The following is a 15,688-nucleotide window of genomic DNA, read 5'->3' as shown; positions in this document are numbered from 1 at the left end:
GGGATTTTCTGTCTGTCTATAACTTACAGCTTAATGCAGTGTCTGAACCCAAGAACACGTAGTATAATTGCAATTAGTGAATAAGCCAATTGCTTGAACAGGTATTTAGGATTGGTTTGTTTTATTAATAATAGTTAAGGTTAACCAGTGAGCCTGATGGACTCAGACTTACATGGCAACATTACACTATGATTTAATGCTTGACTATAACAGTCTTAATTTCTAAAGCGTTCAAACTTGGGCCAATAATATTAACTTATAAATACTTTTTATTTGTGGTTTGTAGCCTAATATCACTCTCTCAGTACCATCCAGATGTTTGAATTAAATTTCCTATAAAATTTGCACAGTCAGAGATAAGGGATGGTCAGACTTGAAGGCAAAAACATTTGGATGGGAAGCGTTTCTATATAAGTATGGGCTAGAAAAAGTAGATACAGAAGAAAGAAGTAGAAAAACACTGGAGCTCATCCAGCTGATGAAAATAGAAGTGTATGCAAAAGCTTAGGCACCTCTGATTAAATTGTGGAGTTCAGTGAATCCCAAGATAACCTCCAAAGTTAACATCTTTCTGCAATGTTGAATGCCTACTCACTGTTTTCATTGTCTTCAAAATAAAACAATGAATATTACACAACTTAGATTACTTGCTGTTAATAAACTACCTCAGGCTTTCTCCAGTCTTGTCAATCTAGACCACATGTTCTTATTTTCTCAGTGGCTGGGCAATTAATCCATTGCTGGTTGCTTCTATTGTGTTAGATAAGAAGGAACCTTCATTAGAAATCTGTGTTGTTCCATTCTTCTTTTCTTCTTATTTGTTACCATTCCCACTCCTCCTGACAGTACTTTTTACTTGCCATATTTTGTTCATTCTTGCCTCTGCTTACACTAAATGGATTGGCATATGTCTCATCAATAATGCACCGCTCTGTTTGAAGGAATTACGGATTAGGAAAAGAGGAGGGTCTCTGTGAGACTTCTTTGCTTTGATAACTGAGTTTATAGAGAATGTTCCTTTAGCAGGATGGTAAGGCAAGATAGGTCTTGGCAACGTGGCCTGCCACCTGAAATTATCTGGCTCGTAGTCCCAAAAAGAAATATATCCACCTGGTCCGTGGTGGTCCTAAAAAAGAAGGGTGGCCATTTTGCCGATGGGTTCACCAGCTGCCTCAGCATGGACAGAGCAACAAGTCCCTTAGCCATGACTGATGAGAGTGAGCTGTGAGGTGAAGAAGAAAGAGGAAATGACGGCAGCAGTCATTCTTAGCACATGTGTCACCTGAGGTGGTGAGGCCAAGCAAGAGGCAGCAACCCACCCCTGCCCAGTTTCCTTCCTCATAGTCTCTGCATGCCCCATTACCCTCCTTTCCTTCCTCTGGCCTGGAAAATGGAGGAAGTGGAGGTGGCAGCCTCTCACCAGTATGTGGAAGGAGGTTGTTGACCCCATCTTCAGAATTAAAAACTTCTCTGTTATACCTCCTTGTTTAAAACATTATATTTTAAATATTATGTGTAAGGGATTTGATACTTTTATGGTAACATACAGATACATAAAATGCATAGCCTATGTATAGCCACTGCTAAAGAAGAAATGGGATGCTAGTAATTTTATTCTTTAATATTAGAAAATTTGTTTCATAGGTGCTAACATAAATGCACAGACAGAAGAGACACAAGAAACAGCTCTAACTTTGGCATGCTGTGGAGGATTTTCAGAAGTAGCTGATTTTCTCATTAAGGCAGGAGCTGACATAGAACTTGGTTGTTCTACACCTTTGATGGAAGCAGCACAAGAGGGCCACTTAGAGCTAGTGAAATACTTACTAGCAGCAGGTATGTTTGCAGGTACAATTAAAAAGGAGGAATGACTACTGCCTGGTTCAGTTTTGTGGTTAGCACTATCACTGGCATTCAGCAATAATAAGGTTGTATAATGGAAATAAATTCTTATTTCTACTATGGAAATAAGAATTTGGGCTCAATTAAATCAACCAGTGGTAACATTGGTAGTAGGACAACAGTATATAACTTCTTTTGGTTTGAAAGTTACTTCAGGATTTGTACAATAAAACTACAAAGAGTGGAATCAGGATCTATTTGTTGGGAGTGGAGAAATTAATTATGTAAATGACTTTCATTTTAAGTGATTATGTAAATTACTTTCATTTTAGGGTGTTTTATTTTTTCCTTAATCTCATCATTTAAAAAATGCCAAATAAAAGGTCTGAATTTTTTACTTCCTATTCTGTGGGAAGGATTCTTGGGCTGCAAAAGGGATGTTCATGAGCTTCATTTGGCCCCTGGGCTTCTTGCATTCCTAGGATATTACTGAAATTGGAATAGAACCTGTATACCACAGTATGCAGATTGATTGATTGATTATGTGCCATCAAGTCGTTGGACTCTTAGCGACCACATAGATTTATGCAAACTGATACAACTACATAAAACTTTTTCCTCTGATACTTCAGAAGAAAAATACTCTTCCAAGAAAGTGCTTTCTCTTATATGTATCCGATTCATATTAGTACACTCTAAATGAAAACAGATTTGCAAGCATTTTCTGGATATAAAGTTCCTAAATATATTCTGAGATTAAATACAGTGATTTTCATCAGGTGCTAATGTCCATGCTACAACTGCAACAGGAGACACTGCTTTGACGTATGCCTGTGAAAATGGACACACAGATGTTGCAGATGTTCTACTTCAAGCTGGTGCAGATTTAGTAAGATTTTAACATGTCTTCAGAATATTTTCAGTTAGTTTAATTCCCTGCTGTTGGCTCATATTTGTTTTGTAAATGAAAGGTAGATAGAATAGATGCAGTGTAACTTACATTGTTATCTAGAAGAGCAAATGTAATATACGCATAGATTAACAACCTATACCTTGCAGTGGCTTAATTTATCCCACAATACTTCACCAAATATCTCATCACTTTGTAACTATTGTATCATTTTTCAAAATTGTATTGCTTTGGGCTAGTGCAATATATAGTTGTATATTATTCTTTTTCTTTAATTATGTCAGATATCATTCTGAATTTGCCAGAAAGAGCTAGCAGGCATTCATTTTATTATATGCCTTGCCTAAAAAAAAACAAAAGCACACCTTTTTTTGACTAAAGCACTGTCCTATTCCAGCTCTAATTTTTGTATAGATAAATCTCCCTTTCCTTGAGGTTGTTACTCTCTTGCTAGGGTAGATTCAACAATAATTGAGATTCTGAATACACAATCAAGTAATATAGCAATCTTCTCTCTACTTGGTACCACCAAGTGGCTCAGAAGGCAAGAGATTTTTTTTTTTAAATAAATGCTAGCTAAGGGACTGGAAGGCTTCCCTTTTGCTCCATAATGCCATCTTTTTTCCTGCTTCCACATGCTTGGAAGTAAGTTTTTGCTGGGTCTATATCTCTTTGAAAACACTTGAAAGAAAATGAAACACAGAGAAAACAGCTGAAAAAATCTGAATGCAGCATGTACTTCAAGGGATCCCAAATTATCTTAGGGATGGTCGTACTGGGTTTGAGGCATAAAATGGATAAGTAAGGCTTACTTTTACAGGCACAGTTTCTCTTCCTTCCGCTAAGTTATGCTTCTCTCTAAACCTAGCCTTAAGATTAGTGTCCAATTTAAAAGGTGTCTCCTGGATAGAGTAGATAGCTTCCTATGTCTTCCCTGCTGTCTAATGAAAAAATAGGAACTTCCACAAGAAAAGATTATCTCTCATTAACTAATTTGTACGTATGCCATTGTGCTGAATTAACTCTTGTTTGGAATGAGACTTTCTGTAGCAGAATCAGTCGTGGTTATTGTTGCACAGGGTTAAAGTTGATCATACTGGAGAACAGTAAATGTTTTTAAGCTCATACTCAAACTGTTACATTTTACCTTAATTGCTCTAATAGGAGGGTGCAATATTGTTTGTTAGTCTGGTTATACTTCTTGATTTTTTTTTTTTTTTAAAATAGGAACATGAATCTGAAGGTGGAAGGACACCATTAATGAAGGCTGCAAGAGCCGGACATCTATGCACTGTACAATTTCTTATTAGTAAAGGTTAGTAGTAATACATATTGAAGGATTGGTTAATACAATGTTGAAATTTGTATTGCTTTATGCATTTTTATATTTAGTTATGTCAGTTATGTTATATTGTCTCATTTTGGTATATATTTGAGGCAAGTTTAATTTGCTGTGAGTGTTATTTGATTATATGTAGTATTTTCTAGAGAATTCAAACTGCGCTTTCTTAATATTTCTCTTAACAAATCAGTAAAATACAACAGTCTTACAATCACTGTATAAATGCAGTATGAGACTGAAAGAAAGTACTTCTTTAAGGCAATAGATTGGCTGAATGGATATTATTACAGGGGCTTCCATAAATGTTTGTGAAAATCTAAGAGTTTCATAATTTGAAATAGTTGTTCCAAAATACCTATCTAGATTAAACCCAGAAAGAAGCCATTTATAATCTGGAGATTGTAAGACAACTTCTTTGCTCTCTCCTAAGCAGCTCTGAAAACACTTCCTTCAGAATCAAGGGATCCTACTGAATTAGATGAACTAAGGTGCTAGAGTCAGAGAGGGCTCCTGTTTAATATTTTGTTTTGTTTTGTTTTTAAGATCAAGACATATTCTGAGACAGACAATCCAACTATGCATAATTTTTTCTCTGGATCTAGCCTGCTGAATGTAAAACTAATAAAAAGTTTTCACACTAAAGTATTATTTCAAAACCCTTCCTTCCTTCCTTCCTTCCTTCCTTCCTTCCTTCCTTCCTTCCTTCCTTCCTATTTCTATTCCGAAAGTAATGATTTCCTGTAAATGAAAGTTTTAAATCTGAATGCTAAGTAAAGATTACCTGCACCAATTTATTAATTAGAACTTTAATTGTATCTTCTGTTATAGGTGCCAATGTTAATCGGGCTACAGCTAATAATGATCACACAGTGGTGTCACTGGCATGTGCGGGGGGCCATCTTGCTGTTGTTGAGCTACTACTAGCTCATGGTGCCGATCCCACTCATCGTCTTAAGGTACTCCAAGTAACTCAGTTTATTATTGTGCTTACATTTTATTAATTATCTAGGTAAATAATCCCAAAATATTCTAATTATAGTACTGATTTGATAATATAATATTGGAAATCTGATGTCATAATCCTCAAGACCACTTATTTCACGTTTTCTTTTTAAATTTATATTTCAGGATGGTTCAACTATGCTCATTGAAGCTGCCAAGGGTGGTCACACAAATGTTGTTTCCTACTTACTGGATTACCCAAATAATGTTCTGTCAGTTCCAGCTGCAGACATGACACAGCTCACACCACCATCTCAGGATCAGTCTCAGGTTAGTTTTTAACTATGTCACTTGAAAACAGCCTTTCACTTTTGCAGATTGAGATGAATTTAAGTTAAAATCAATTAGACAAATTGAATTTAGTTAATTTCTGGATATTTTAAAAAATACCTGCAGTTTCTTCTATCTATTGACTCAGGAGAGAACAGCCTAGAATTTGAACCAGGGTACTGTATGTGCTTCCCCATGTTTTCTATTAAAATCTGCATTTTAACTATAGGGAGCTTTAGTACACTAAGATGAAGGCTTGTTTTATTGGCAACTGAAGACATTGATAATATAACTCAAAGTCCTTCAACGGTATTCTCTCTTATATTGTCTTGTCTTGTTTTATAAAGTGAGTTCAGGTATTGCATCCTGATTATAGAATATATATCCTAGATGATCACTGGATAATCTTTAAAAGTTAGCTCTATCACTAAGTGTCTAAACTTGGGATCAAATTAATTGATTTAGCAGCACATTACATATATTAATGTATAACAGATGTTTCAGTGAAAGATAAGTAACATCTCAAAGAAAAATTTGAATACACCCATGCTTTTGTAATCAAAGGTGTATAAAATGTATTGACTTGATCTTCACATTGTATTTAGGATTGTGATTGCCATTTTCATGTCATTTAAATTATCCTTTTTTGTAACAATTGCTGTTTGCACTCCCCCCCCCTGGTGTTTTATCCTGGGGAAGGATAAAACATATGATTCATGATTTTCTGGAAAAATATCCCCTTTTCTCTTTTTAAATTCTGCAGTATGTCAGGCATTGTGTTATAATATAAGATATAATGAATGAGAAAAAAAATATAGGGGTAGTATATAAAAAGACAGAAGAACTTAATTCAAATACAACAACCTTTATGACAAATGAAGTGATGGGATGACTTTTCTAATACAGTGATAGTTTGCTGATGGAAAAGGGCTGTGGTAGACTGATATTTCTGTTGATAATAAATGAGTAATAGCAGTATTTAATTCCTTAAAAAGTATAATTCAGAATACTGCTAAAAGCTAAACAAAGGGTTACACAAATAAAACAAGTAAACGTATATAAGTTTAAGGCAGATTAAGACTAAACGTGTTGGAATAATGTATAGAATACCATTTAAACCACTGACATGTGGGTTTCCTCTGAGTTGATTTTACAGGTTCCACGTGTACCAATGCATGCACTTGCCATGGTTGTACCTCCCCAGGAACCAGACAGAGCTCCTCAAGAGAATCCCCCTCCTCTTTTGACTCTCCCAAAAGGTTAGTAAATTATCTTTCTTACGGTTTATGGCATGTTATGGCATTCTGATTTGGGCATTTAGGGGATGGAGTGTACTTGTATTTGAAGTTACACTGTACAGGTTTATCTTAACCATTAATAATAGAAGGTATTGAAAACATAATGGCAGGATCCTTACATGAAACTGCAATAGCCAGTGACATTTTAAGGTAGCATAGCTAACTCAATCTTTATTTTATAGTCATTATGCTGTATTATAAACTTCATTTGAAATTCCTTTCAATTATAAAGCTTTCTGCTATGTAAATTAAGTCAGCTGTTCAAAAAAACAAATCATGGCCTATACAGTATACCTGGACATTGGTAAAATAATCTGCATTTCACTACATTGATTTCAGAGGGTTTACAGGTTTGTTTAAAGAATTTGTTCTAATATCTGTAATAATCAAAATTATGCAGTATACGTTAAGTGTAATAGTAAAAAAGTGAAATGAAATCTCAGATCTAACAGAGTATGTAAAATCACTTTCCACAAGAGTAAATTAAAACTAGATTGTTTAACATGGATAAACAGAATGTTATGTGATGTGTAGAACATAGGCATCACTGTCTATGGGTTTAAGACTACAGGACCTAATATTAGTGAATAGACAGGATTGAATAATCTGGAAATACCTTTTAAACATTTTAAGTAAGAGCTGTTAATAAAATATGCAAATTTACTATATATACTATTTAGATTCAGATAATGCTTTTCTTAAATGCTCAGAATATTTGGCCAAGGTATCCATACTTCTATATTTTATGCTGACTTCTGCAATCAAATTTTTTTCATAGAAAAAATATATTTGGATTATGCAAATTTAGCATGTTTCAATTATTTATTGAATTATTTTTTCTGTTGTAATAGAAAGGACAACAAATTGGGAGCGGGGGAATATAATGAATTATTTGTAACCTCTAAATACATTTTTAACAATAACTGCCCAGAGTCTATGGGAGTGGGCGGCTGTAATTAATAATACTAGTAATAATAACAACAGCAATATCTAGCTTTAGTAGATACTACCCATGTTTCTAAATACTACTTTTTTACATGAGGTCTAGAAATCTAATGATAATTGCTGAAGAAATGTGATATTTCCTAAAACGGAAAGACTGCAACCAGCACCCACCATGTTCTGTATGTAAATTTATAACTTGCACAACATCTGACATTGTTCCCAATTTGCAGATTGGCCTGGGCTTATATAGGCAATTAATATTGAGAGAACAATAGTTTAAGAAGATTAAATGAGCTTCCTGCTTCACTTCTACCTCAATCACTATGCTGCTGAATTTTAAAACATTTCATTCTAGCGTGTTATGTTAATAATTTGGTCAAATGAAGACTATTCATTCGCCATTTGATTGCCTTCAGTATTAATACGTGGTGCTATAAAGCACTTCAGTGGCAGTAAGGTGCTTCAGAATGTAAAGTGGCATGAACATGACACCTACATGCTGCATCTTAAAGCAGCTATGGCTTTTCTGGGAAAACATGCATTTGGGTTAAGGACGTCGAGGCAAGTGCTGCAGAACCTTTTTCCCCTTCAGATCCTAAGTGCTGTACAAGACCTCTAGTTTAGGAAAAGAGTGGCTATCTGAGTTTTGCTTTTCAGTCCTCACAAGGTAAGTTTCCCCAGTCTGATGCATTTCCCACGTTAGTTGGAGATAATGACAATTGTAATTCAACACATCTGAGGAGCATCAGGCTGGGAAAGTTTGATTAAATAATGTAATCCTCTTTTACAATTGATAGCAGTCCATGTACCTGAAGGTCTTTTACATTTTTATTGAAACAAGATTTTTCCCCCTGCTTCTGTATATAATAAGTATATTGGCTGGCATTTTTGTTTGATAACAAAATGTAAGGCAAGGTTTCCATGTTCATGGACAGCTTTTTTAAAAAATATTTTACTTTTTTATTGAACACTTCAAAGAGAATATATAAACAAATACAAGAGATAACAGGAAAAAAGAAAATAATATAATACTGATAAATAAATCAGATTTTAAATATATCAGAGATTTTTAAATGTTATGGAATGTATAGCTTTCTAAATTAGTTATGAATAACTCTATATATGTATGTATTTAAGTATGTCATATTAAGGAACTCAGAGTCACTGTTGAATTTAAGCTAAAAATAAGTAATAAAGACCATGGTCAACACGGTATAAATTACCTAATGAAATTGTACACCATAGTAAGTTCTTAGTTCTTATTACTAAAATCTATTCTGATTTGGGTAATCTCATAAATTGAATTATAGATTCTCTGCATAGATAAACCCAAATTATGGATGCAGTACCAATTCAGGTTTTAGATTATAATCTAAGAATGGTCACCAGTTTGAGTTGAAATCTATGTCTGGTTTACTTTTAAGGTAGAAAGTTATTCCAGACATCAAAGCATATTTCCATAGCTTGGTTAGTTATTCCTCCATTGAAGGCATCAGAGAACCTTTTCAGTAAGAAGCATGTAATATCATAGCACAATCATTATATGTGGAGCTAATTCAATATACTTTGAGAGGATATATGGTTTAGTGAAGTTTAATAGGAATATTGTAAGTTGAAATGGGAATTCAGCTTTTTAGAAATTTGTTTCATACTGGTCTGAATAGTTGTCCAGAATTGTTGAACTCTACAGAATTGCCACCAAATAAGAAAACTGAACCAACATGTTCATTACATTTTCAGCAATTTTTTGAAAATGAATTATCAATTTTAGTGATCAAAACTGGGATAATATTCCAATGATAAAACATACTGATTTTCTCTGAGTATAATGTTCAGAGTAAATTCAATGTTCTTGTATTAACATTCCCACTGTTGCATCTCTATTACTGTATTCAATTTCTACATCCATTTGATCATACAGTCTTTAACCTGTTCGGTTTCTGAGGCATACTTTACCAGCAATCTAGAAGTATCACCCAACAAGTTCTGAGTTACCTATTAAAAAGATTTTCAAATTCTGTCAAATCTCTCAGTAATTTCCCTTTGTTTTTCAATTCTTTTTGATACTGTGCTATGGTTTGGAGAGTGTTATTAGGTTATTAAAACCTTTAGTTTTAGCATTTGAAAATTTATGGAACAATAATTCACACGCGCAAAAAATCACCTGTTGTAACACACAATAAAGTAAATACCGTTCAGCACAGGACCAATTCAACTATAGATTTATTTTTAAAAAATCAAACGACGTATACTGTGTTCATTTACTGTGCCCTCAAAACCTGTGTAGAACAAAATTCGTGGTGTCAGTTTAGTTGAAGAGAGATGGTATGCCATTAATTCAGTATATATTAATCAAATATATAGTAATGAATCTATAGATGCATTTGTAACTGTCCATATTTTTTCCCAAGATTACTGATTTAAAACAACTTAGAACAAAATGGCTAGACCACACACTGGCAGGTGTGGAAAGCAATTACTTTCCAGAATTTAAGTATCTCCTCATAGGTACCACAGTAGGAAAGTACATTTATTCTTAAATTATATCACTTTTAAAACTCATAAGGATAGTTACCAGACTGTTCTACAAGGCAGTGTTTAAACTGAAGAAAGTTACCTGCTAAGTATATTGCACAGGATATGGATTGCAGTCATTGTCTGACAAAACTGACCCCAAAGTGCAAAAGCATACGAAGTTTTTTTTTTTAAATGCATTTTACATATATTATGCAATGAAAGCATAAGTTGGACCTGTTTCACAAAAGAGGCTACTAACTCACCTCTGAAAAAGCATTTCAAATTGTCAAATTTCATGGCTTCAAGAGAAGACAAGATTTCTGTCTGAAGCATTGCTTTCAATATATGAAACCATGCATAATTGTTGACGCTGATAGACTCTTCAGATACAGTAGAATTAAGTAGAACAGATGGCTGCTGTGCCAGTGCGTGAGGCAGATGCGTGGTATTGTATCTATCTCATGATTTTTATAATATAAGTAGTAGAAGCCTCTAAATATTGGCAATGTTGCAGAAAGGAATGTCCAATCAATAATTCAGAAATTTAGCAAAGATTTTATTATTAACTTCGCTTCCTTCTGTAGCTAATCTCCACGATTTTCTATGTTGCTTAGATTTCCACAGGGTAGAGTCGTATTAGACTTAATTAAATCAGGAATAAATGACACAGAAATGTATGGTAAACAGATATTCGATTTTCAGCCAGATATATTCTGGTATTTCTACAGTTAACAGCAGTTTCAATATATTTTATATTCAGCCTCATCTAAATAGTTTAAGCTTAAGGCTACCTTCCATGCAATCTACTGAAAAATTGCCCAAGGGGAGGATTTTTTAAAAGCATTCAAAAATTTATTTAGCTAGCATTGGAAACAGCAGTTAAACACAGCTTTTTCTGCATCTGCTTACACAAACAGCCACAGATCTGAGTGCATGAAAAGAAGCAAGAACAATGGATACATTTCATTATTTTACACAAATAACATTAACAGTGGCGAATAAACCCACTTCTCTGGCTGTTGACTTGATTCGTTTGCCTAATGCATCTGACAGTGCATGATTCTATTTTTGGAAGACTGCTAAAAGTTCAATAAACAAAATAATATAATTTTTGTGTTTGGCAGCCTGAAAACTCAACAGCATAGCAGCAGTATGCACAATGCACTGGAACAGTGCACATTTGAATTTGAAATCTTTCTGAGAAGAACAGTCTGGCTCAGAACATTCCTCAGAACATACAAATATGACATATTATTGCAGTTTTTGCCTTATGCCCAAATTGTTTTTTAATCTCTGGAATGTGATTAACTGACAATCCTGCACGCATTTCCACCTCCTCCCCTCAGTTAGTTGCAGTATTCAGTCAGTTGTTGCACAGATGAAATCTCTGTGTACCATTATATTAGCAGTTTCATTCCTAGATTTTCAGTGCTTGGAGAAGTTTAAAAAACATAAAACTTAATTGCAGATATTAGAACACTGGAAAGGATATGAAATTAAATACCATTTTTGAGCGTTTTGTTCTTAGCTTAAGATTGCCAAAATGATTGTTTTAAACATAGAACATTTCATCTCTACATAAAATTAGTGGTCAGTTGAAATTGTATTAAGTACTTCAATGAATCAAAATGTGGCCCTTAAAAAAAGGCTTCTTCACTTTCAGACATTGAATAGGGTTATTTGTGTCTCTTTATTAAGATCACAGCAGATGGTTCTGCCTAATCAAGTTTGGCTAATCTTGGATAAAGCTAGACTTGTATCACTCCATTGCACAAAAATATATTCATTGCTCTCTGTATCTACCCAGTAAATTCCCATGTGCTAACATGTATAAACCCAGATGGGTAGAGATCAAGAGAGCACATGGTCCATGTTCTCAAACCTACTAAACTGAAAATGGTCCCATGCACTTAGAATGGTTCACTGGACGCTTAGCATGCACTACATCAAAACAGTGTTCAAATCAGCAAGAAAATGAGTGCATTGCTGCCATATGAATGGCTCAACTGTATAGACATAATATATGTCTGATGAACCATTTGCATTCTAGCTGTCTCCTGCCTTACAGTCCCCATCAGAACTCATCAGAAAACCAGGGAGAAGCCTGGGCTCCACAGGCCTGATTTGGTGTTGCTGACTGGTTACCTAATAAGAGTGTAAGAGTGCAATTTGTGTATTGAACTGTGGGTTGCAACTTTTTAACAGTGCTAAATCTGTTATCATTATATAAAAACATTTAGTTATAATACTTAATAAGATTTGTAATGCAAAAAATAATTTGCTTGGGCTACTGATAAAGAGCTTGTGGATACACTTTTTTTGCTTTCTGAACTAGAATACAGTATAGCAGAATCTTAAACAAAAATGTCTAATTCTAGTGCGAAGTTTTTAAAAATATAACCTTCAGCGTTGGCAACAGGAAATAATAAAATACATTGATAGACTCAAAGCTATTTTTTATTAAATGATGGAAGCATGAGAGGAATCAGTTACTAGGACTGCTACATCTAATTTTTCTATTGTCAGCTATGGTATAATCAACAATGCTGATCTTAGGAAATATTTAAACTACCTCTAACTGGAAAAAAACCACAAACAGAATATTTATAAAATTGTATATGTTCCACAGTTCTTAGAAAGAATTAACTAATGTTCATGAAGTGAGAAGACCACAATTTGGTTATAAAATGATTTATGGAACCAGAAATTGTGCTGGTTTTATCATTTTAAATGTAATTAGAAATTTCAAAAATAAAACGTTAATTCAGTAATAATGTGAAGAGACAGAAGAGGAAATCTGGATGATGAGAGGAAGATATCTATAAAAAACATGGGAATATCCCTAACTGGAAGTTTTCAGTGGGACAAGATAATGTATTTTTAATGGTTGATTCTTTAAATGGCTGCCTGTTATTGGGCTGATCCAGATAACTGGATTACTAATTCAGAAATTTCTGTCTCCAACAAATTGCTGGCAAGATTTCTATGTAACTTTTTATTCTATATGATTTCATTTTAGATTTCTGCCAGTCTGACTTTCATAGGTCTTGATTGTAGTTTTCGGTACAATACTGTATTTGAATTTTGTGCCAGTTGTGTGACCCTCCTTTCTGTTTGTCTTAATTATTTGAGAATTAGATGCTGATTCAGTAATTAGCTGTATTGGTTATTTCTCTGGATTATTCAGATAATAGAATTTGGGGTGCCTCTCTAGATTTATGTATAATTTCAGAAAGTAATGTGAAATTAACTTCACCAAAAGCACCTTCCTTTTTGTTTTGATTAGTTCAGTATGCTGTATTGTGAAACACTGCTGCAGAACTTTTTTTTTTCTTAATAGCCCCCTGGGTATGATTGGTCAATGAGAGGCCATTGTTACTAAGGTTCCACTGTTTCTGTATTAGGCTTCCCAGTATATTGTAGGGGATCATCAGGAAACATCTGAAATAGGTTCTCTGGAAGGGAGAGGAATGAAGCTGCCCCGTCTTGCACACAATCTGATTTCCAGCAACAGGAAATTGGTGATCTTGCAAGGAGGATTGTTGGAGGCAAAGAAGAAGCCTCATTGCCTCACCCTTCTCAGTGACACTTCTTCATTCTGAAAGAGAGAAGGCATGAGCTGCATGGGGAAGAAAATTAGTGGATGTGAACCATGTCCTGGGAACCACTGCCATTTTGGGGATCAAAAATATTTACCCACTTTCAAGTTTCATAAACAGAGGATTAAACTTAAAAGTGGTTATACACTGAACCTGTTTCTCAAGGTGACATTATTAGATTTTATTGCTGTAAATAGCTTGTTAAAGAGTGAGGTGATGGGTGACTTTAGTCCTTTCTCATTGGAAAGATGTATCTTTTTTTTTATAGTTGGACTGTATGGAAAAGTACTATTTTAGAGATCTTGATTCCTTCTGAATATTTACTTCTGCTTCAGTACATTTTTCCAGAGACTATACTGATTGTGAAATAAATTTGCACTATGTCTCCAATTTTGACTTGAAACATCCAGTTGAATTAAAAAGTTTAGGCGCCCCTGGTTAATCCCTACATGAACAGAAGTGACACAACATTTACATGATAGAAAATTAAACACAGTCTTTTGCAAATTTGAATATATGCTTATTGTTTTGTGCAGTTGTTTACAGATTCAGATTAAGGAAACAGTAAATACGAACTTTTCAGAAGTTTTGGCAGCCTATCAGTTGAGTCAATGCTACTTCTTTTAAAACTACTGTAAAATTATGAATAAGACCCCAGAAGATGATTGGCCCATTAGGGAAAACACAGGTGAAGAAATTCTCTGAACCTTCTAAATTTTCATCAACCAAGGTCTCCTCTCAGCAAGTTTTTGAACATTTGAAAATGAAGATAATTCACCCTTGTTAAGAAATGGAAGTTATGTGGAACTGTCAAAGTCAAAACCAAGATCTGAAACTATACTCTCTGCTAGAACTGCCTAAAAATTGTTCAGATCTTCAAAAGAGAACTATAGATCACTGTAAACAAAGTGTTGAAAAGATTAGTTGATGCTGGAGTTGCTGTCCACAGTACAGCTTTGCTTATACAACAGTGATGTGCATGGGAGAATTTTCAGAAGGAAGCCTTTGCTCCCTCCTCATGCTTGCAAAAGAAAACCTTGATATTCCTGAAGAGTTTTCAAACAAAGTGTTCTAACTAATGAAACAAAAATTGAACTGCTCAGCTATAACCATACACAATGCATTTGGAGAAAAAAGGGTGACACATTTGGGGTAAACTTTGCTAACTGTTAAACAAGGGGATGTCTCTATTACGCTTTGAGGATGTATGACAACAGTGGCACGAGAAATACTGTAAGGGTGGCTAGAAGTTAATGTCCCACAGTCAGTGGGAATGAAAGTTAAACTATAAATCGGCCAGGTATTTCATCAAGATGACAGTCTGAAATATACTTCTAAATCAACCATGAGGTATTTACAGGAAAAAAGATAAAGGCTTTGGAATAGTTTTCACAGTCCTGGAACTTGAATATTATTGAAAATCTGTGGGGAAATCTCAAAACATGCAGTACACACAAGGAGGCTTAAGAATATAAGATTTCTGAGCTAGAAGACTTCTGCAAGGAAGAGTGGGGAAAATTCCAAAAACAAGAATAGAAAGATTTTTAGCTGGCTACAGGAAACATTTAGAAGTTGTTACTACTGCAAGAGGATTTGTTAAAAAGAACTGAGTGGTAGGATATCCAAACTACTTTGACTGCTCTATTCACCATTTCCTTGTTTTGAATCTGTAAACAAATGCACATAAATAGTACATGTAGTATAGCCTTACCATTAGAAACTTCTGTTGTAATTTAGGTTATAGACTGACTTACATATTTCAGTTTATATTTTTACATTCTCAAGATCTTAATGACAGTGGAAGAAAGAGTTAAGAGGTAAAAGTGATAACTGACATGTATAAAGCATATCCTGATTCAGTGTATATTCTGTAGTTTGAGAACAAAATTGTTCATTTAAATTGTGGTAAAGTAAAATCAGGTAGTGCAGTTTCTAAATCAAGCATGGTGTATTAAAAAGATTC

General features: G+C 34.3%; 1 protein-coding gene across 3 annotated transcripts in view; it reads left to right on the top strand.

The window, feature by feature from the left end:
* ANKHD1 (ankyrin repeat and KH domain containing 1) overlaps positions 1-15,688 on the top strand; it is a 119,859-nt gene that overhangs the window by 46,606 nt on the left and 57,565 nt on the right. For all 3 annotated transcript variants that reach the window (XM_063298657.1, XM_063298656.1, XM_063298659.1), the window contains exons 9-14: positions 1,645-1,836; positions 2,622-2,731; positions 3,980-4,067; positions 4,923-5,050; positions 5,223-5,366; positions 6,523-6,625. In XM_063298657.1, the coding sequence (XP_063154727.1) occupies positions 1,645-1,836; positions 2,622-2,731; positions 3,980-4,067; positions 4,923-5,050; positions 5,223-5,366; positions 6,523-6,625 (765 nt within the window). The remainder of the gene's footprint in view (positions 1-1,644; positions 1,837-2,621; positions 2,732-3,979; positions 4,068-4,922; positions 5,051-5,222; positions 5,367-6,522; positions 6,626-15,688) is intronic.

This window comes from Candoia aspera, chromosome 3, assembly GCF_035149785.1.
Source record: "Candoia aspera isolate rCanAsp1 chromosome 3, rCanAsp1.hap2, whole genome shotgun sequence".
Lineage (NCBI taxonomy): Eukaryota > Metazoa > Chordata > Lepidosauria > Squamata > Boidae > Candoia > Candoia aspera.
Note: the sequence above shows the minus strand (reverse complement) of the source record. Positions and strands in the feature narration are given on the sequence as shown.